General features: G+C 40.8%; 1 protein-coding gene across 2 annotated transcripts in view; it reads right to left on the reverse strand.

Moving 5' to 3' along the window:
• The window catches only part of Vps53 (VPS53 subunit of GARP complex), a 128,296-nt gene that overhangs the window by 20,764 nt on the left and 84,785 nt on the right, over positions 1 to 22,747 (reverse strand). For both annotated transcript variants that reach the window (XM_090350483.1, XM_090350482.1), the window contains 5 exons: positions 21,795 to 22,037; positions 19,873 to 20,020; positions 11,913 to 11,995; positions 11,269 to 11,347; positions 292 to 440 (listed from right to left, as the gene is read on the reverse strand). In XM_090350483.1, coding sequence (XP_090206609.1) covers positions 292 to 440; positions 11,269 to 11,347; positions 11,913 to 11,995; positions 19,873 to 20,020; positions 21,795 to 22,037 — 702 coding nt within the window. The remainder of the gene's footprint in view (positions 1 to 291; positions 441 to 11,268; positions 11,348 to 11,912; positions 11,996 to 19,872; positions 20,021 to 21,794; positions 22,038 to 22,747) is intronic.

Below are 22,747 nucleotides of genomic sequence, written 5' to 3' on the forward strand. Positions count from 1 at the left end.
CCTCTGAGTATGATACCATATGGGTAGATATACCACTGAAGCCTGCTGCCGAACCCACAGAGGTATACCAGCAAGGGAACAGCAGGTTAGTACCAGGCTTTTGGGGACAGTGTGCCAGCACAGGCTTGTTAACTGCAATAGACAGCTCTCATGAAGGCTGATATGAAGGAGTCTGAGGATGTAAGGAATACAGGGCTATGAAATTACACTGTGAAACTAAAACTTCTCTAAAATATGAAGTTTTTTTTTTTTTTAATTCTACTACTGTGTTGAGAATGCTCTGGGACTTACTTTGCAAATTTAATGCAGAACTGAGTGAAGTATTTCCGTGTGGAAGCCAGGTTGTCACGGATGATGGGGACATTCTGCTTGATGTGAAGAATGACAGAGGTGACATAGGGGCTCTGGTCACCAACATGCTCCACATTTTGCCACTGCATCTGAAATAGAGTCAGGACACAACCAGGCTTAGCCCCTTTACAGGGAAACATTGTCACATTATTGGGACAGCAAAATTAGCTCATTGGCCCTTTCCTTTCATCTTAGGGAATCTGTTCTGCCTGTTCTGTGTCATGATAACTGATCACGAATAAACCCAGGCATGTGTACTTTGTCCTTGACAGTGGAGTGGAATGTAGCTGTCTTTCCTGTACCTAATGGCCCCTGCCATGTTCCCAACAGAACTCCTTTCCTGTCTGAGGTACCACTTGTCATGGAACCCTCACAGGAAGAGGAATGGGGTTCCATCCTAACAGTGTCTACCAGCAGAGATGGAAAGACTATGTCTAAGCACATGCCATTTGAGAGACTAGAGGGGATTGGCTTAATGCAGTAAATCTTAGAAGACAATTACTTAATCTTTCTTTTTTCTCAAGTAAATTGGATTTTGAGATTCTTTTAAGAGTCATATTTAGAAATGATATGGCACGTGAGGTTCACTTTGAAATTATATGGGGCTGGAGGACAAGGATGTGGATTTAGGATAGAGAATCTGGGTGACAGGTACACAAGCAGGGTCCACTAGTCTGTTCTCTCTCATTTTGAAAATATTGAAATATTTTCCTGCCTAGGCTGGTTTCAAACCATGATCCTCAGAACTCAGCCTCCTGAGTAGCTGGGATTGCAGATGTGAGCTGGTTCTAAAATCTTTGGGAATGCAGTGCAACTTCAACAGAGGAAAGAAAATAGGATGTCTGGCAAACACTAGGATGGATCAAAGTGTATGATGGCAACAGGGGGACAAAGCAGGAAAAGTCATAGGGACTGTAGAGGAGGGGGGATGGGGAGAAGAATGTAACAGAACTAATGTAGTCTTTGGCAATGAACCAACAATAACCCAAGCTATACTCTGAGGAGAATTGGGGACACACTCTGGACAGCAAAAAGAAGCAATTATAAAGTCTTTTTCTTTTTGAGAATGCAAAGCGGGCCATGGGCAGCATCAGCTCAAAGCCTGCCTCAGCTGGTAAGGAAAAGGCACTGGTATCGTGCTCATGGTGGTACATCAAACAACCCATAGGCACTGTTCAAGGCACAGGTCAGTAGACCTGAGGCTTAATGCCTCTGATGGAAAAAAACAAAAACAAAAACACCAAATACTACGTTTATAGAACTCTTGGGGAAAGAATCCATTTGTATATGGTAATTACAGTGCAAAGGACTCTGCTTTGTTCTAATGTCAGTAGATAGGATAGTTCTAAAAGCTTTAGGTCTGTATAAATACACAGACAGACAAACAGAAGGAACCTTCAGAGTCATTTTACAGATAAAGAAACAAGGCTCAGAGACACAAACTGTCTCTAAAGACAGGTGTGATGGTGGTACATATAAGTAAGCCTAGCATTTGGGAGACTGGAAGATCCTGAGTTTCAGACTAGCCTGGGCTACATAGCAACATCCTATCCAGAGAGGAAAAGGCAAAATAAAATCTGAGATGGTGTCTTGCTATGTTGCCCAGGCTGATCTTGACCATCTGTGTCAAGTGATCCTCCCATCTCAGCCCCCAGAGCAGCTGGGACACTGGCAAGTACCACCTTTACTGGCAGGAAAAATAATTGTTTCTAACTTGGAATAAATAAGTACATATAGAGAAACAACTAAAGCTCTCGTATGAACAGCTTTATATCAACTGCTTTGGTTATGTGTTAGATTTTCCTCATTATCTTATTTGAGAGGTTGTTTTTCCATCTCATGTTAAAGATCTGAACCTTCCAAACTTTTCAGTGAGCTCATAGGGTGAGGCCCAAACTGACAGGTGTGGTAAGTCACTTCACCTTGCATTCCTCAGCTCTGCAGCAAGACCTGGAGCAGAACGCTCTGGGTAAACATGGCTATCTGGGCAAGGCTTTGTAACCTCACGTCCAACAAACATGAAACTCTTCCACAGAATGACTCCTGCTTTCCACAATGGCAGCACTGTCTACTTTCACATTTCAGAAACAGTTCCTATAGTTATTTAAACATACAGTTATTCACTCGTAGAAAATGAACGTGGTGGTGACATGTTCTGTCACTGGCTACCAAACAACTCTAAAGCAAGACAGCAACTTTTATTCAAGTTCCTGCTGCTAGAACTTGGGTGGTTCATCACCCAAGTCCTCTTGATAACTGCAGGACAAGCCAGGCATGTGCAAGTTGGAACATATATATGCTAAGACCTGATAGACTTTACTAGTTTAGCCAGTTAGCATCAAGTCTAAAAATTGCCAAAGTAAGTGAATTCATGATATTAAATTTAAATCAATTTAGTGAAAAAATGTTTTCAATTATTAGAAGGTAATTATTTTTACTTTCTTCATGGTTTTTTATGAGTGTGTGGTACTAGGGACAGAGTGCAGAGCCCTGTGTATTCTAGGCAAGTGGTTTACCAGCTGAGCTACCTCTACCACCTGAGCCTCTGATTTTATTTATTTATAATATTTTATTGTTACTATAAAGGTGATATACAGAAGGATTATAGTTAGTCAGGTAATGAACACATTTACATCTTCCCTTCTTTCTTTCCCTCCTTGTTTTTGTCAGTCATGGGGCTTGAAATCAGTGCCTGGGTACCAAAGCTGAGTATTTTTACTCAAGGTAGTGCTTTGAGCCACAGCGCCACTTCTGGTGGTTAATTAAGAGTCCCATGCCCTTTCCTGTCCTGGCTGGTTTTGAACCATGATCCTCAGATCTCAGCCTCTTGAGTAGCTAGAATTATAGGTGTAAGCCACGGGTTCCTGGCATAAGTACATTTCTCTTTGGACAGTATCACCCCTTCCCTAGTGCTCTCCCAGTTTGCTTTTATTTTTCTAAGTACAAAATAGAGCTCGTCATGGTTCTGTCCATACGTTGCTTTGGGTGGTTGATGCTTGCTGTCAACCATCTAGATGACTTGGAGTTTAGATTGTAATGGGAACTGCTCAAAAATCAGAGCTGGTCACCAGTGTCTCATGCCTGTCATCCTACTCAGGAGACTGAGATCTGAAGGTCATGGTTCAAAGCTCGCCTGGGCAGGAAAATCTATAAGACTTACCTCCAATTAACCACCAGAAAACTGAAAGTGGAACCATGGCTCAAATAAAGCACTAGCCTTGATTGAAAAGCTCAGGGACAGCACCTAGGCCTTGAATTTAAATCTTATGACTAAAACCAAAACCAATAACCCAAAACCTGTAGTGGATCCCACCACACATACAGTGCTTTCCTGGCACCCCATACATATCATTTCACCTACTATGCACATATGATCTCATTTAGTCTTGACAACCATTTTGTCAATGAAGAAACTCATTGTAACATACCCAAGTTTACAAAGCTGGTAAATGACAGAGTTGGAACAACCAGGTCTTTTTAAACCCCAAGCACTACACAAAGCTGCTTACTAGACACTTGCTAAAATACAAAACAAACATTGAAACTATTTAACTTGGATAGTTCAAGGTCAGCCCTGTTTCTCAAGAAAAGCTAATGAAATATGCAGTGATCAAACAAAGGTTTCTTTCAGAAAGGAAGCACATAGTCCACACTAGAAGAACAAGCATCATACAATGATACCAATAGACATAAGTGATTCCAGGTCAACTCTGCATTTGCCATGTAAAGGGTTTCCTTTTGTGCTTTTTGTCTGGGGAGTAGAATGGAATAGATTTACTCTCAGTGTTCAACCTGTACTATATAACAAAAAGAAACAGTTTGCAGAAAAAAAATTTATACTTCAGATACAGAGCTGATAGAAAACAGCAGACAATTGAGATAAAGATCAATACCCCAGGACCCTGTTCAGCCACAAGAGACAATGTGGGGTCCAGACCATCCAATGGCTCTACTTCCACTGCATCAAATGTGTGGTCCATGTTGACACCTCCAGGGAAGGCTGAGATAATAACCATTCCCAGAGCCAGCCTATTGTAGCAGACAATTCTGAGTAACCCACTGAAGGGACAATTTAGCTCCACAACTAACTTACTACAGAACTGGGTTTTGGTTTTTTTCTATTGGTATATAAAAATTAGAAAGAGGTCTCCTGAGAAACTAGCTTTGCATGATCAAAAATGGAAACTCCTACTGATTAATTTAGACTGCTGAATTAGAGTGATACAGAGCATGGTCTCAGACATTCAGACTCTGGGGTCTAGTGTTGTGGTTTAGACTGCTGGGTCCAGGGGTCTCTTTCATGCTTGGGTTCAGGGGTCTCTTTCATGCTTGTCTTGGCTCTTGTGGCTTCTACAACAAGCATTTGCTTTATTTTATAACAAATTTCTGCAGGCCCTGCACTGAACCAGAGAGAAAGGAAGCTTTGTTTATTACTAGCTACTGTGTAATGACATGAACTTATTGCTCATGGTGATATAGCAGACAGAAGCAAAGTATAACTCGTGCTTTACAGATGAGAAGAAAGGCTGGAGACAATAAGGGACTTGTCTAGTAAGGCGTAAGAAGCTGGTTACCAGTTCCAGACATGGGTTGTCTAACTCCAAAGCCCTGTTCTTTCCACAAGAAAGTTATCTCCCAAAAGAAGGCTTACCACCTTAAATGATCTTGAAAGTAGGTGGGGAACTGGAACCAGCAAAATCTCTGTCTAGACTGAGGATGAGATTTATAGATGATACAGGAAAGTGATGGTAGTGAGAGGAGGAGGAAGCAATGACTCGATTTAATTCTTTGCTGGAAGGCACATGCTTCTAATTCCCAGGGGAAAGGTTAAGATCACACAGAACAGAAAGTCAAGGACGCAGTAAAGGATTTAGGAAGACATGTACATATGTATGTGTGAGTATATTCCATTCTAATCACTGCTGAGCCAATGGAAAGATGATTTTATATACATACATCCCTCCTTCCCCTGCCCCACCCCCATCTTCTTTCTTCGTGCTGGTAATAGAGCTTGAATTCAGGGTCTTGTGGTCTAACTTGGCCTTTTCTGTTCATGGCTGAAGCTCTACCACTTGAGTAATGCCTCTAGCTCTGGATTTTTTTTTTTTTTTGCCAGTCCTGGGTTTGAGCTCAGGGCCTGAGCACTGTCCTTGGACTTTCTCAAGGCTAGAGCTCTACCACTTAAGCCTCAGCACCACTTCCGGCTTTTTTCTATATATGTGGTACCAAGGAATCAAACCCGGGTCTTCATGCATGCTAGGCAAGCACTTTAACCACTAGGCCAAACTCCCGGCCCTAGCTCTGGATTTTTGGTGGTGAATTGAAGAAAAGACTCTCTCAGACTTGTTTGCTGGAGGTAGATTTGAATTAGATTCTCAAATCTAGCCTCCTGTGTACTTAGGATTACAGGTGTGAGTTACCAATGCCCAGTTTTTCTATACTTTCTATAATAAGGATGATTTGCTTTTATCATTATATTTTTTGTGTGTGTGTGTGCCAGTCCTAGGGCTTAAACTCAGGGCCTGGGCTTTGTCCCTGAGCTTTTTTTTTTTTTTTTTTTCAAAGCTCATATTCTACCACTTGAACCACAGCTTCATGTCCAGCTTTTTGATGATTAATTGGAGATTAGAGTCTACTTTTTCTGCTTGGGCTGGCTTCGAACCACATTCCTCAGATCTCAGCCTCCTGAATAGCTAGAATTATAGGCATAAACCACTAGCATCTGGCCCATGATAAAATAATTTTATTATAACTAAAATTAAAAATACAAATAAGATATTTAAAATTAAATATTTTTGTGGGAAGAGAAAGATTTGTTTTGATTAGAAGTGGAAAGTGAACTTACAGATTTTTTTTAACCATGATGTTCTGTGGCCTTCTGAAATAGATCTGAATTTTAATGACTGAGGAAAATGAGAACAGATTTGAGGACTGTTCTAGCTATTTCAAAATGTCTTTGGGGGATAGTAAAGCAGTTTCCTAAATTAGTACATGTTCACATCTTGAAACCTAATAGAAATTACATGTCAGACTGTAAGGAAATTTAATTTATTTCATTTCTTTTTTTTTTCCTTTCTAAAACTGCCATTAATGGAAAAAAGATAAGTGTGTTTGATTTTGGAGAGAGACTTAGATTCTTTCGATCCAGTGAGTGACCTTAGTAAAGAGGACATAGTGAGGAGGGGACCATGGAACCAATGCTCCTTTTAAGGAGCCCATAGATTAAAAAAAGAAAAAAAAAATCCTGCTTTTAAGGCCATAATCAGACATACTAATTCCTAAGAATTTGCAGAATTTATATTTAAAAGACAAACTCTTCATATTCCCACCCACACATGCCAGATAATTCCCTTCTCAAGAATCAGGAGGCTTAGTTTTATTTCTAGCTTTGCTACCCTTACCTATGTGCTTTGGGTATTAAAATGAGAAAAACACATAAACAAATACATATAAGAAGGGCAATTCATTAATTTTCTGGAGAAAAATTACAAAGCTGATAGGAATACTTAGGTTGTTCAACAGATTTTCTTCCTTATAGGAAAGTCATGATGGCTGACCAGAAAAAAGCTGAGGTTGGGTACATGCCAGTTAATTCCAAATACTTAGGAATCCTAGCTACTCAGGAGATAAAGATTGGGAAGACTGAGTCTCAAGGAAAGCTTCCCTCCTGTTGAGATGCAGTCTCATAGACTTTTCTGCCCAGGGTTTGTCTGAAACTGAGATCCTCCAAATCAGTCACCTATGCAGGTAGGCTAACAGGCACAAGCCGCTGGTGCCTGGTTCTATATGCACCTTCCTATGTGAAATGTCTAGGACAGACACATCTCCAAAAACAGAAAGTAGATTAATGGTTTTGAGGGGGATGGGGAATAATTGCTAATAGATATAGAATTAGATGGTAATGACTGCATGAACTAGTAAATATACTAAAACCCACTGAACTGTCTACTCTACTGGGGGTAAATTGTTTCATGAGTTATAATTCAATCTTTAAGAAGGGATAAATATTTGAACTGAACCTTAAAGAATGTGCTTGTTGGCAGATGACTATGGGAAGAGAGTTGTAGGCAGAAACAATAGGATGAGGAAAGGCAAGCCAGACATGGCTCATACCTGTAATCTTAGCTACTCAGGAGGCTGAAATCAGGAGGATTGTAGTACAAGGCCAGCTAGAGTGAAGAGTGTATGAGATCCCTATCTTGCTCAACAAAAAGAAGCTGAATGTGGTGATACATGCTACATGGGAAGAATAAACAGGAGGATTGAGGTCCAAGCCAGCTCTGGCAAAAAGTGAGACCCAATTTAAAAAAAATAATAAAAGCAAGAAATGTAACTGGTAGAGGGCCTGCCTACGCAAGAGCAAGTCTCTGGGTTCAAATACAAACGCTAGTATTAAAAAAAAAAAAAAGGAAAGCAAACCACAAAAAAGAAATACACACTTAGGAGGCACAACAGTTCAAAGTCTGGTCTCTATGGTATATACAGAATAGTGGCAAAAACTAAGCTAAAGGGCCGGGAGTTTGGCCTAGTGGTAAAGTGCTTGCCTAGCAAGCATGAAGACCCGGGTTCGATTCCTCTGTCCTACATATATAGAAAAAGGTGGAAGTGGTGCTGTGACTCAAGTGATAGAGCTCTGGCCTTGAGAAAACCCAAGGACAGTGCTTAGGCCCTGAGTTCAAGCCCCAGGACTGGCAAAGAAAAACAAAACAAAACACCTAAGCTAAAGCCAGGTGCTGACTGCTTACGCCTACAACTCTACTACTTAGGATCTGAGATCAGAGGACTCCAATTCCTAGCCAGCCCAGTCCAGAAAGTCCATGAGACTCTTTATTTCCAACTAACAACCAAAAATCCAGAAGTGGTGCAGTGCCAGCCTTGAACTAAAAAACTAAGGGACAGCTCCTAGGCTCTGAGTTCACGCTTTCAGTACTATGCCCACCCACAAACCAACAACAATAAAACCAAAAACTGAGCTAACAAGTTAAAAAAGAACAAATGACATGACTTCTGTCCATCTTGTCAAGGAATCTTCCTTCATCAATTTAGACTCAATGAAAAACTGTTGCATTTTAGCAAGCCCATCTCACCTTTTTCTCAATAATACAAAACATATTCATTAATATTATTGGTCATTCTGATTCTTCTTCCCAAAAGATTTCCTTGAGAGAAGGCTTATCTAAATACAAAACATTCTGTTGGAATTCCTACATTCACAACCCTTGATTCACACTGTTACTCTGTTTAGAATGGCCTCTTAATCACAAATTCAATAATTACAAATTCATTTGAAATAGATTATTCCTTAAGTTCATGGACCATATCTTACACCACCTTCAGTCTCTCATGTTGTCTCAAATATAGAGTTTGGTACTCTTAAAATAGTACTGATCTCTTTGTATTACAGTGGTGGGGGCATCCTTCTCACCTCCATATTTTTTGCTCCTCACCTACTAGGATGGAAGCATCTGAAAATAATGTCTATGCCTTTCCCAGCTTGCAACTCCAAGCACTATGCTATTTTCTAGTTGCTAGTTCAGCAAACAGCAAAAGTGATGGAATCAAGCTAGGCAAGGTGGCTCAAGTAGTGGAGTTCCTACCTAGCAAATTCAAAGCCCTGAGTTCAAACTCCAGTCACACTCACACACACACACACACACACACACACATACACACACACACACACACACAATCAAGAAAGAGAGAAGGGGGAAGGACAGAGGGAGAGAGGAGGGAGGGAGGAGGAAGAGGAGGAGGAAGAAGAGGAGGAGGAGGAGGAGGAGTTGTGGTGGTGGTGGTGACTCAATCATAGGCAGAAATAATAGTTTAAAAATATTTTTTTAAAAATCCTAGAAGAAACTACATGAAACAGGATGCAGGCACATATAACAGAGAGTGTATGTTGAATCAATTTGTGACTACTTGGCATGTTTATTTTCATCACATGGATTTCATTTTACTAGAACTCCAGAAGACACAGACAAAAAGTAATGGTCTCCCAGCTGCTGTGTTCCTGAGTCTGTGGTTTTTCCCTAGGATATAAACAAAAGATTCTGGAGGTATGGTTAATGTTTGCTGGTGTGGGTCTGGGAGAGAAACAGATGATGGGGTAGGGAGCACTTGAGGGAAATCTACCTAATGAACTGACAGTTCATATAAGCAACACCTGGAGTGTTAAACCCACTCCAAGTGTTTTTTTTTTTTTTTTACTGAAAAAAAAATTGTGCTCTTCCTTTGGTGAATGAAAATTCTTTCAGCAGCTGCATTCCAGGCTGAAGTGTGGCAGTTCAGGAGAGATGGCAGCTGGAACAGATCACATTCAGGGTACAGAGAATGCTCAACAGCAGTTTGGGGACAATCAGAGCCTACAGAGCAAAGTCTCCCAGCCATGTTCCTTGAAGAAACTGCATCAGCCTCTGTCTGGTCCCTCAGAATATGCTGAGCAAGAAACAGCAAGGACACTGAAAACCTATCTGTTTCTGATAAGGGCTAGAACTAGCTTTGTCATAAATAACTTTTATGTCTGCCTACTCCTTAAACTCTTAAGTCTAAATTCTTTGATTTTAATACCATTTTTATTACAATCTATTCCAAAACCAATTCAGGATCCTTTAACCTGGCTATTTCTCTTGAGAAGAGGGAAGGTGTTAACACTCATCGAGCACTTATTAGAGTGACTGGCAGCAGCCAGGCCCTGTCATATTACAGCTTCACTCCAAGTATGGGAGGTAACAGGCACATTCACATATGGAGGGGTCAACGGGCCTGGACAGGTTACATCAGTTGCTCACTACCCTCAAAGGAAAAACTGGAAGAGTTAGGTCTATCTGAGTCAGGTCCTTTCCGCTGCCCTATGCCATAACTACTAGCTATTAGGCCCTAGAAAAATTTTTTCTCCAAAATTTATAAGAATGATACAAGAGCCCATGATTCTTGGTTCTGGCAACTGTTGCTATAAGGAAGCAGATAATAAATGCTTTTGCTTTGTCCACTGGAATTAACCTAGTTCTGTGATTACAACACAAATATAGTCATAGACAGCATGCAAATTAATGAATGTAGCTGTGTTTCAATAATGCTTGGTTCACAAATACAGGGAGTAGACCATACTTAGCCCACAATTCCTGCCTGCTCTAGAAGATTCTAGGGTAAGCATCTTCATCTTAATTGAGCTTAGGGGGAAAAAAAGAATGATCAATTTTCATCTTAAGCAACAAGCATGGACGTCTTCAATATTCAAGGCAATATGAGACAGAGAGCACAGTACCACACCTGATCTATCCACTTGAGAAATTCACATTATTTTTTTTTATTTTTGAGATAGGGCTCAGGCTGGCCTTGAACTGACAATCTTCCTGCCTCTAAGAACTGGGAGTGAAGACATGTATCACCACACCCAGCAGAAATGTACATTCTTCTGGCACAGACACATAGAATCCAAAAACATCAAGAGGAGGTAGCATGTGCTACGTGCCAAAGGAAAAGTGGTCTGACAGGCCATCAGGGTACTAGAAAAACACAGTCCAAAAGCTGATCAAATATTCTTACATTGGCAGCAGAACTCAAAAAGAGTCAGAAAAAAATCTCTCAGTGGGCAAGAATGAAGCATGAGTCAGAGATTACTGTTTTAACACCAACAGAAATACCCCTTCTGGTGAGACCACATGAAGATTTTTAGCATGTGTCAGATGCAAATCAAACACCACATCTTCTTCAGACTCATTAAACCCAGTGCTCCCTGTCCCCCCTCCCCCTGCTTCTTCCTCCCTCTTCCTCTGCCCCCCCCCCCAACCTCTCTGCTAGTCCTGGAGCTTGAACTCAGAGCTTTTCTTGGGGTTTCTCAAGGCTAGTGCTCTACCATGTGAACCAAAGCACCACTTTCAGCTTTTTTCTAGTATAGAGTCAGTACCTAAACCTTACCTTGCTCATGGCGGTCAGGGCAGGGTCACAGGCTGCATCTAGGTCCTGTACCAACAACTGGATACTGCTGGAGATGACACTGCAAATCAAAAAATTGTTGAAATGACTGACATAGCCCTTCCAATGTTTTAGACCCCAGTGTACAATTTACATTCATTTCATCACAAAAGCTCAAGTTTTTTCTCTTTTACAGTACTGGGGCTTGAGCTCAGGGCCTTGTACCTGTTAGGCAGAAGCTCTATACTTGAATCATTCCTTCAGCAAAACCTCAAGTTTCAATTAATACAAGCATGCAGTGGTGTAGATACTCTCATAGGCTTAGGGGCTAAATCCAACCATTTATGCTTTTTATTCTAAAATACAGCAGACAGAAGGCCTGGAACTTGACGTTCCCACAGGGATCGTCAGGGTATGATGGGCTGATCATAAAGACTCATCCCACAATCTGTAAGCTAAAAGAAATGCACTGAAGGAGGAGGCATGGGAGGCAGCTGCCTCTCATGCTAGTAGAGAACAATTCCAGTACAATAAGAAGGTCCTGGAAACTTGTTGGGTTCTGTGGTGATTAAAGCCAGTGGCCTGTCACTTGCTAACCCATGAAAGAGAAAAAACAGGCCTAGGGTAAACACTAGCAGGGTACATACGTGCTGAATGTGTCCATTTCTCCTGTCAGATTGATTCTTTCTGTCAGACTTACATCAACTTTTTCTTTGAGTTTTTCTTCTAGCTGTTAGAAAAAAGAGAAACAGAAACAGGTTTAACAGCCAGATGAGTTCCAGAATAATAGTTAACATTTACTAAATTTGATGAATCAGACAATTCTAGATATTTTGTGTAACTCAGTTAATTCTCACAATTCTATTCTTTATTACCCTCTGTACAGATGAGAAATTGGGATATGTCGACCCAAGATAGTAAGTGGTGGGCCTGAAATAAACTTCCTCAAAAGCACATATAATCTTTAGTCCTGTGCTACACCTCTTTTGACACATGGGTAATTCACAGGATTAGTTTTGAAAAGGTCCCAATTTGAAGATACTCTCTGGCCCATGAACTACAGATATGCCAATCAGAATCAGAATCCTTTGCAAAGGATTCACTGAAGCTGGGCGCCAGTTGCTCATGCCTGTATTCCTAGCTACTCAGGAGGCTAAGATCTGAGGCTCATGGTTCCAGGGTGGTCCTGACAGGAAACTCCATGAGACTCTTATCTCTAATAAACTGTTCAAAAAAGCTGGAAGTAACTGGCTCAAGCCTATACTCCTAGCTACTTAGGAGGCTGAGATTTGAGGATCAAGGTTCAAAGCCAGCCCAGGCACAAAAGGACCTGAGATTCTTATCTCTTATCTCTGATTAACCTCTAGAAAATGGGAAGTGGAGCTTGGTTCTAGGGTTGGGTGGTAGCCTTGAGATCTGAGGATCGAGGTTCAAAGCCAGCCCAGGTATACTAAAGTTCATGAGACTCTTATCTCCAATTAACCACTAGAAAATGGAAGTGAGGCTGTGGCTCAAGGGGTAGAGCGGTAGCTTTGAGCTGAAAAGTGCAGGGACAGCACCCAGGCCCAGAGTTCAAGCCTCATGATTGACAAACAAAAAAAAAAAGGTTCACTTAGCATTATGATGAGCCATTTGCTCAACATGTTGGAGACCAAGTGGTAGTTATTAAACCTATGGAACACTGTCTACCTTTATTAGCCTATAGTAGTCTAGGATACAAATATATGAGGCTGAGATCTCAGTTTGAAGCCAGCTTATGTAGTAAACTCAGTAAGACTCTTGCCTCTAAGACTTTTACTGGTTAGCAAAAGGCTGAAAATAGAGCTGTAGCTCCAGTGATAAGAGTACCAGCATGAAATGAAAAGAAAACATCAAGTAAAAGCTCGAGGTCCAATACTGGACAGAACCAAACCAAATCACACACCCAACCCAACAAAACCCTCACATTATCCTAGAGCCTTGAAGAAAAAAACACAATTGTTCAGGACAGGGACTATCTGAAGACATCCTTGAGTTTTGGTTAGAGCTCCTAACCTATCACACTCCAATGATAATGTATGCTTTGTGTTCAATTTAAAGGTGCTATAGAGAAGGGTGTTGTTACTTTTATGGAGGGCAATGTATTTCACAAGTAAAAATTTAATGTTTTTTTTTTTTTTTTGCCAATCCTGGGGCTTGAACTCAGGGCCTGAGCACTGTCCTTGGGCTTTTTCCTCAAATCTGGCACTCTGCCATTTGAGCCACAGCACCACTTCTGGCTTTTTCTATGTATGTAGTACCAAGGAATCGAACCCAGGTCTTTGTGCATGCTAGGCAAGCACTCTACCACTAGGCCAAATTCCCGGCCACCTGTGAGCTGTATGAGAGCAGCATTCACTGAGTAACTCTATTTCTTGGTTAAATAGCCTAGCACAAGATAGTCTTCCAGGAAATATTGGGCTAATTAATGAATGCTGCCAAGAATGCCTGCATGTCTCTGTACATTCTCTTTATTTCATTGAACATTATGTCTAGAGGTGAACGTCCAGATTAAAATTTTGTACATTTGGGGCTCACAGTTTAGTGCTGGTTTAGATTATGGAAAACCTGGAAGCATTTCGCATGGGTGTCAATGAGGGGCTGATGAAAGAGGTCGTGACATCAGCTTGTGCTTACAAGGCTTCTTTTGCTATTACCCTGAAAGTAAAACCCAAACTTCTAATCATGACTTGGGTCCTGTCCAGCTCTCTGGTCCCACCTTGCTACTTTGCTACTTTCCATCTTGCCCGCAAGGCTTTGGTTACACTGGCCTTTGAAGTTTTGAGGACATGCTAGCACACTAGGGTCTCTCTCCCTCAGGACCTTTATTCCAACATATATACTTCCTCCCCTTGAAATACGGGAGGCCCCTCTCAACCAGCAGTTGCCTTAGAGTACTCCCACTTCCAACCCCTCCAAGCTTCTCACTTGGCATGTTTCCTCCCTAACATACACCATGAAATAGAAGCTAAATCCCAGATGACTTTCTTATTATCTGTCTCTCCCATCACTTCTTTTTTTTAAATTTTTTATTGTAATTAATAAAAGGGTTACATGATATTTGCCAGATAGAAGGTGCATTAATTCACATACATTGATACCCTTTCACATGTCTTGGTACCCATTACCCCCCCCCCACCTCCCCATCTTGGTTTTCCCCCCTTCCCATCACTTCTAAAGATTCCTGATGGAAAGACATTTGTCTAGTCTGTTCACTGCTGTTTATTAACACCTGTCATAGTGCTTGAGACAGAAATGTTTAAGAAAGCTTTTTTTTTTTGGTGGGTCATGGGGCTTGAACTCAGCCTGGGCACTGTCCCTGAGCTCTTCAGCTCATGTGCTTGGCAAGAAAGCTATTTTTTTTTTTTTTGAGGAAAAAGAGAAAACAAAAAACTCAGTAAAAGTGATTAAACAACAACAACAACAACACCATCACCAGATACTAGATATAACACTGATATGGAAAGATGCCCATGACTCAGTTACTGACAAAACAATACTGCTTTGTTATACAATAATATGCAGGGTATGGCCCCATTCTTATTTGTAAAGACACATAAAAATTACTTGGGAGAGCCGGGCGTGGTGGCTCATGCCTGTAATCCTAGCTACTCAGGAGTCTGAGATATAAGGATCAAGGTTCAAAGCCAGCCTGGGCACAAAAGGACCTGAGACTCTTAGCTCCAATTAACCTCCAGAAAATGGGAAGTGGGGCTTGGCTCAAGGGTAGGGCAGTAGCCTTGAGCTGAAGAGCTCATGGACAGCACCCAGGCCAAGTTCAAGCCCCAAGACCCACCAAAAAAAAAAATTTATTTGGGAAGGATACATTACTATCCAACCTGTACAAATCACAGTAGCTGCTCCAAAGAGTGAGATAATGGGCAAGTTTCATCCATTATTTATATGTTTCTATAATATTGGTACCTTTACATAGCCTGAATGCTCACTATACTCACACTGATCCCTCCATCCTATGACTTATTCTCAAGCAAAGCCTAGAGTGTCTATCATTTCCTCTCTAAATATTTTAATGTTATCTCTAAAACAAGAGACTCATTCCTAAAAAGTTACCAATTCTTTTAATATCTAATACCACCTATCTTGTTTGAAGTTGACACCGGTGGCCCATGCGTGTATTCCTATCTACTTGGGAGACTGAGATTTGAGGATTGAGGTTTGAAGCTAGCACAGGCAGAACAGTCCCTGTGAGACTCCTATCTCCAATTAACCACTCAAAAATCAGATGTGGCACTGTGGTTCAAGCGGTAGAACACAAAGAGGCAATTTATTAGTATTGCATTCATACCTCTGATGCTTAACCTCTGCAAAGGCAAGAAATGAATGTTAATAAATCAATATCACCAAATGGAATTAAACACATTTGCTGTTTTCAATTCCTTGCTATTAATATTCTTACTGATGTATACTGATGCTGGTGTGTTCTGTCTCTTGATAGTAGAGCTCATGAAGGCTGGCTTCCATATTAATTTCCTATGGTTGCTATAACAAATTATTAACTTAGTAGCTTAAAAACAACAGACATTCATTCCAGAGACCAGAAGTTTAGAATCAAGTGAGGGCAGGGTTGATTTCTTCTGCAGGTTCTCAAGGAGATCTCTTCTAGCTTTTGGTGCTTGCTGGCAACCTTTGGAGTTCATGGCTAGTAGATGCATCCCTCCAATTTGCCTCTACCTTCTCATGGCCCTCACGACATCTTTACATCTATGGGGTGAAATCTCTCTCACTGTCACTGTACTAGCGCCTACCTTATGTCCAGGATAAGCTTGTCTTTAAGTACTTGCCGTAATTTCCAAATAGGTCATATGTGAATGTACTATGAGTTAAAACATATGAAATAGCCAGTCCTAAGGTATTTAGAAGTGCTTGGTGTACTTAAAATGAAGAAATAGAATAATACTGTAAATAGCTTTGTAAAGTTTGGGAAAATACTGTCTGTTTGGGAATGGAGTTTTTAAACCACCTCTGTGAAAAGTGTACTGTCTGTTCACTGGGTTGAAGAAAGTGGCAGAAAACTTGCTGCAAAAGTTGTGTGTGTGTGTGTGTGTGTGTGAGAGAGAGAGAGAGAGAGAGAGAGAGAGAGAGAGAGAGAGAGACAGACAGAGAGACAGACAGAGAGAGAGACAGAGAGAGACAGAGAGAGAGGCAGAGAGAGAGACAGAGAGAGAGAGAGGACATTCAGCTTATCCCTTCCCTTGTATGTTACATACATTTTAAGTTTGCTGTATTGTATATAATGTGTATAGACTGGACAAATGAGTCCTAATTTTATAATATCTAATCTCTAGATATTAAAGAAGTTGTCAGTGTATGACAAAAGTAGTTAGTAAACTTAACACATGTGTATGCATTGTGTTAAAATTCATAGAAAGGCTGTCTTTTGAGAAGACTTCAGAAGCAAAATTGTAACATCTGTGACTACGTACCTATATCAGTGTGATACTAGAGAGGAGTTGGAAGAAATGAAAGGTTCTAGGCTAGAATGCTCCTGAATGCTCCTGCTTAGAAGACACTTTCAGACAGAATCATTGTTACATGTGTATGGTTTATTCAACACTACTGTGTATATAGTGGACAATTAAGTCCTTATTTGAAACATCTGGTCTCTCTAGTTGTTTAGAAGTGCACAAAATATGTTAAAAGTAGAGGTAGTAAATAATTCATTTTGTAGATATAGTTTTACTAAAATTCATAATGAAATTTTGTCTTTTGGAATGGAATGATAAAATCACTCCTGAGCAGTACATAAGGTGCTTGCACTGCTCAGGGAGGGAGGAGATGTGCTGAGGGCTTTCAACCAGTGGGTTTATGGTGAAGCAAGATTGACCACTGTCTCTTGTGTCTATGCATTTTAATTTTGTTCTGTATATAGTGTATATAAAGGACAGGTGAGTCTTAATTTACAATATCTAGTCTTGCTAGACGTTAAAGAGGTTGCCAGTGACAAAAGTAGAGTTAGTAAACTAACACATTGAGTATACTTTAAAGTTTAAAGACGTTAAACATTGGAGTGAAATTATTAAAGATCCCCTTGAAACTTTACACTTGTAAATAACCCTGACATTGGGTTGATGGAGATGGGAAGGGTTCTAGGCCAGAATCTTCTTTTCAAATTAGCTTTTGTTAAGCGTTTGTGCTTTATCTGGCACTTATTGTATGTTTGGTGGAAATTTAAAACTTTATTAGAAGCATCTAGCTTTTCTAGATGTCTAAATGTGCATAATTCTATAAAAGAGGGTTAACATAAAAAAAACATATTTTTGAGGGCACATTCAGTTGGCACTATAGCTCCTAAGTCCTTTGCAGATGACACTAATAATATTTGTTATTTTCCTTGCTCTTAATATTACATGCCCCAACTTCATCTCTACACTTCCTGATGTAGAACTGGAATTGGTCCTTTATCCAGGACCTTCTATTTTGTTTGAATGGAAAATGGTGTGCACAAATCTCAGTAGAGGTGGTGAAGAAGGAGTTTACTTTTATAATCAGTTTAAAAAAAAAACAAACCGTCAACCAGTGGCTTACACCTATAATCCTAGCTACTTAGGAGGCTGAGATCAAGGTTCAAAACCAACCTAGGGCACTAAAGTCTGTGAGACTCTTATCTCCAATTAGCTACCAGAAAACAGGAAGTGAGCTGTGGCTCAAGGGATAGGGTGGTAGCCTCCAGCTGAAGAGCTCAGGGAGAGCACCCAGGCCCAGAGTTCAAGTCCCATGACTGACAAAAAAGAACCCACCCCCCAAAAAAAATTTCCACTAAGTTAAAAGGAAATTTGCCTGCCACGTGTATCAAAAGTCATCAAAATGGTTTCTGATCTAATTATTTCTAAAATGCCAAAGAATTTGTTCAAGAAGAATAATGTACCAGGTTCTGGTGGCTCATGCTTGTAATCCTACATACTCAGGAGAGCAAGATCTAAGGATTATGATTAGAAGCCAGCCCGGGCAGGAAAAGTCTGTGAAACTCTTATTTCTAATTAATCACTAGTAAGCTAGAAGTAGAGTTGTGGCTCAAGTGGTAGAAGGTTCAAGTGGTACAATGCTATCATTGAGCACAAAAAGCTCAGGAGACAGCATCCAGGCCCTGAGTTCAAGACCCTCAGAGGCACATACACACGCTAAAGAAGAATGTGAAACATTTAAGACACTAGGTTCAGAAAGATGGTCTTTGTAGAATTATTTATAACAAATATTTGAAGCAGCATAGTAACTTTCAGGAATACCATGAAAGACTTCATGGTATTGCTTTATAGAAGATTATGCAGCCATAAACAATGATAGTAATAGAGGTATTTTAGTAACAGGAGAAATGTTACTATTAAGACACAAATGATAACAATAAAAGGATATAAAAATGTATTAAGACTAGCATACAAAACTATGTTCATAAAAACAACTGGAAAAAATAACCAAAATTGCTTACATAATTATTTGAGTGTAAAAGGATTAAGAATCATTTTTAATTATTCTTTTTTTTGGACTATGCTACTCTAAAAAATACTATATGTATGTTTTTCTCTTTCTGCACATATACTAAATACTTAAAAGTGTTTATCAAAGAACTTGGGGACTTCTGTTTTGAGGGTTCTCTTAGATACTGATGTCCTGCCTTGGGGTTGTCTGGGACTAAATGGGTTGCTCTCTCAAATTTCATGACCAAACCTTTACAGATTATTCCTTATGCAACCAAAAGGGACTATGTCCCAAGCAGTGATGTTGCTTCCTCTGTCTGCCTGGCTGACCCTAAATGGTTGGAATCTTTGTGGGAACACTTCTGAATTTGTGCCCTGGCCCACAGGAGCTTGAAGCTGGAATGTCTGAAGTTTCATTTATGACTGTCTTCCTATGATCTAGACATATGTAAATAATAAACACAAGGAGGTGGAACGGCAGAACCCTCACAAATTACTTTCTTTCTCTTAGCCTGAGGTGGATCCCAGAACAAATGAGAAAAAGAACTCCTAATCCCATGTCTTAACACTGTATGGAAAGTTGCTCTGGCTTTTCCTTTTGCTAAATCAGTTTGCTGAACTTCTGCCACTTAGGGGCTCCTGTTGAGGCATCACCTCTTCCTGCTTCACAGTTCCTGAACGTCAACACCTCAAACAATTGTTATTTGTTTCGACAGATTGAGAATACTATAAAATTTCAGGAGACATATAAAAGCCCAAAGGACTGTGCTTGCTTAGTAACACTTCTGAGAATGGATTAACTGTGTGACTCATCGCTGTCAAAATCGGGGTCCTGGTACCACTAAGTTTATTACTGCTTTTCTCACAAGGGAAACAGTGCTACTGACCTACTTTTAAGAGGTCATGGCCGTTATGTGGCTTACACAACTCTAGGGAAGAGACTGGTCATTATTTCTTGTCTAGTCTCCTTTTAATAAGGCCCTTTGCAAGATGGCTGCCTGGGCAGCCTTCTGGCTGAAAAGTGAGTTTTCCTCTCTGGGAAGCTAAATAGTTAGCACACATGGTATACCATATGTGGCCTTGTTGGGTTCATCCTCCTCTAGCTCTGCAGCCTGGATGGTTCTGGAAAGGAGGTGGGGGGTGGCATGTGGCTCACCTGCTGGGTGGTGGCCAGACAGTACTCAGCGGTGCTCAATATGCTGCAGATGAGGCAGAGCTCCTCGAGTGTGAACTTGGCTGCTTCCGAACCCTCCTTTTCCTTGAGGAGGCTGCTGATAGTTAGCCCTCCACTGCTGCTGGTGGTTCTGCAGAAAAGGAACAGGAACTGGTCAGGTTAAAACTTCTAATTTGCTTCCTGAACTGGATACTGCCTATTTTAAGACAAAGCAAAAAGGGAAGGAAAGGTTGGCTGGGGTTCAAATAAATCCACGTACAATGAGTCCTTTTCCTCCTGACCTTACCTTGACTGTCATCTGTTTAGATTCTCTCACCATCAGGAATAGGAAAAGACAATTCCAAGAGGGAGCCAGTAATCAGTCCTGCTAGCTACAATCATTTGATACTTGCAGAGGAGGCTGCTCGGCTGCCTTGCACTTCAGCTTGGCATTTCCTGATATGTAGAACTCATTTAGCTTCCCCAACTGTTTGTCTCGGTTATAAGAAAATTCTGTACTGGAATGTACATGTTGTACTTGTGGAGGAGTACAGAAAGGAATGTTAAGACACAGTTCCTGCCACAGCTCTGACTGCCTCAAAGACACAAAAGGAGTCCACCCAGCCCCTTGTGCAGCCCCTACTCCCAGATGGTTTCTAAAGTAGCAACAACTACTCACTGGTATATAATACTTAAAATTCTTCTGCTTCCTTTCACCCTGCCCTGTGCCTGGAAGCAGAGTCAGTGTTAACAAAGCCCTAGCTGAATGCCACTTGTCCCAGCTAACACTCATGAGAAAACTTTCCCAGCAGCGCATAAGACTAGCTGTGGTACAGTCTCAACTATGTCAGAAACACAAACACATGCACATCTCACAGCATATACACATGGATGAAACATGGAAAAATGCATAGCAAAGAGTAAAATGGGTTCTCGTTAGATGATGAGAGTATAGGCAATTTTCATTTGCTACCTTGTGTTTATTTGTGTTTTCTAAGCTACTATGAGTTTGCAGTGTCTTGATAATCAGAGCAGAAGTTGTTTAAAACCTCAAAATAACTCTTATTTCAAAGAAGTCTCATTAGTAACTACACCTGATTCCTCAAATCTGTAGAGCCCAAGAGTCAAGGCTTTTTCCCCAAAATAATAAAATTCTCATACTCAAAACCAGTTTAGTGACAATGACAAAAATAGCTTGACAACTGTTTCTTTAGTCAGGGGGATGATTTGTAAATATTAAATTATGAAGTGTTATGTTAGGTCACATTCTATTACAGAAGAAATTTCTATATAACCAAAAGAACTAAAATCCTAGCTGAACTATCTACTTATTTGAATCGATACATAATATAGTAATCCTCAAATGTCTCAGGATACAAGGTAGTGCTTGGAATTAGGAGCTATACTTTACAATCCCCTCACCAACAAATTCTACTTTATCTTTCCACATTAGACTTTTTAGCATCACAAGATGCACATACAACAACAGAGACTTCGGAACCCATCAGAGGGAATGTTGGATGCATGCCTCCAATCACTGTAGGACATAATCACATTGAATGAGGCTACTTAATAGCTGTTTTCATCACCTCATTTTTCTTGCCAAGTAGTTATTATTGAATCCACATTCATTAAATACATACCTATCTACATTAGGACTGACTCCTCAGTGTCCACCACTGTGGTGTGACCTACCCTGGCAGCCAGAGTGAGCATTTCTGCTAAAGGTCTCAATCAGCTGTGGAATGTTATTAGTACGGAAATCATGCCAGCCCCTAGGGAACTCAGCACGACTATTTTCCCCTTGGACACTTAGCAATTCAGTAAACAACTTCAGAGTGGGTTCCTTTGCAGATTTCCATATCCATATTTAGGAATACTTAGAATCCTGCTTCATCATTCAGAACATGAAGAATGGGACTCACTTGGGCAGGTTGCCAGAGAGGATTTTCCAGGCATATTCCCGAAGGTACTTTTGGAAGATGGTGGTCAGGGCAATCATTGGCTCCCCTGTACTGAGCTGTGAGCACTGCACCATGCACTTCTTGTAGTAGACAAAGAGGTCAGCACAGCTGGGGAGTACAGCACCCCCTTCATCCGTATTGGGCTTGGGGGGCCCCTGGGCTTTGAAATCAGCTACAAACCTATCTATCAGCTCTCCAAGGTTCCTAGGAGGAAGAAAAACCTAAGATGTTATTTTGCTTTGAGAAAGATAAAGCAATGGTACTAAATATAGCATGACCAAGGAACTTGCTTATAAATGATGGATTGTAGACACAGCCCTGCCACTAAATTTTGTGGCAGACTTTCTAAGTCTTAACTTCTCATCTTCTAGAGGGGCCAACAATACCCTATCACCATGTCAAATGTGATCATGTGGTGCTCTGAGAAGCTGAAACTACCATTATTATAGGGGTGGAGATGGTGGGGGGGATGGACATTGATATTATTGACAAAAATGGATCAAGCCAGGTACCAGTGTCTTACATCTATCATCCTAGCTACTCAGGAGACTGTCAGTCTGGGCAGGAAAGCCCATGAAACTTTATCTTTAACTAACACACACACACACACACACACACACACACACACACACACACACACACACACACACACGCGCCAGAGGAGCACTAGTCTTGAGCAAAAGAAGCTCAGGGATAGCACCTAGGCTCTGAGGTCAGGCCCCAAGACCAGGCAAAAAAAAAAAAGGACCCAGTTTTAAGAGACATCAGGGAGCTGGGGGTGTGACTCAAAGCAGTTGTGTGCCTGCCTATCAAACACAAAGCCTTGAGCTCACTCCTCAGTAACCACAAGAAGCATTTGTAGGAACAGCTTATATACATTGTGATCTGTCTCCCATTTCCCATTCAAACATCTT

The sequence above is a fragment of the Megascapheus bottae genome, chromosome 17 (assembly GCF_031878675.1).
Source record: "Megascapheus bottae isolate mThoBot1 chromosome 17, mThoBot2.hap1, whole genome shotgun sequence".
In the NCBI taxonomy this organism is placed as follows: domain Eukaryota; kingdom Metazoa; phylum Chordata; class Mammalia; order Rodentia; family Geomyidae; genus Megascapheus; species Megascapheus bottae.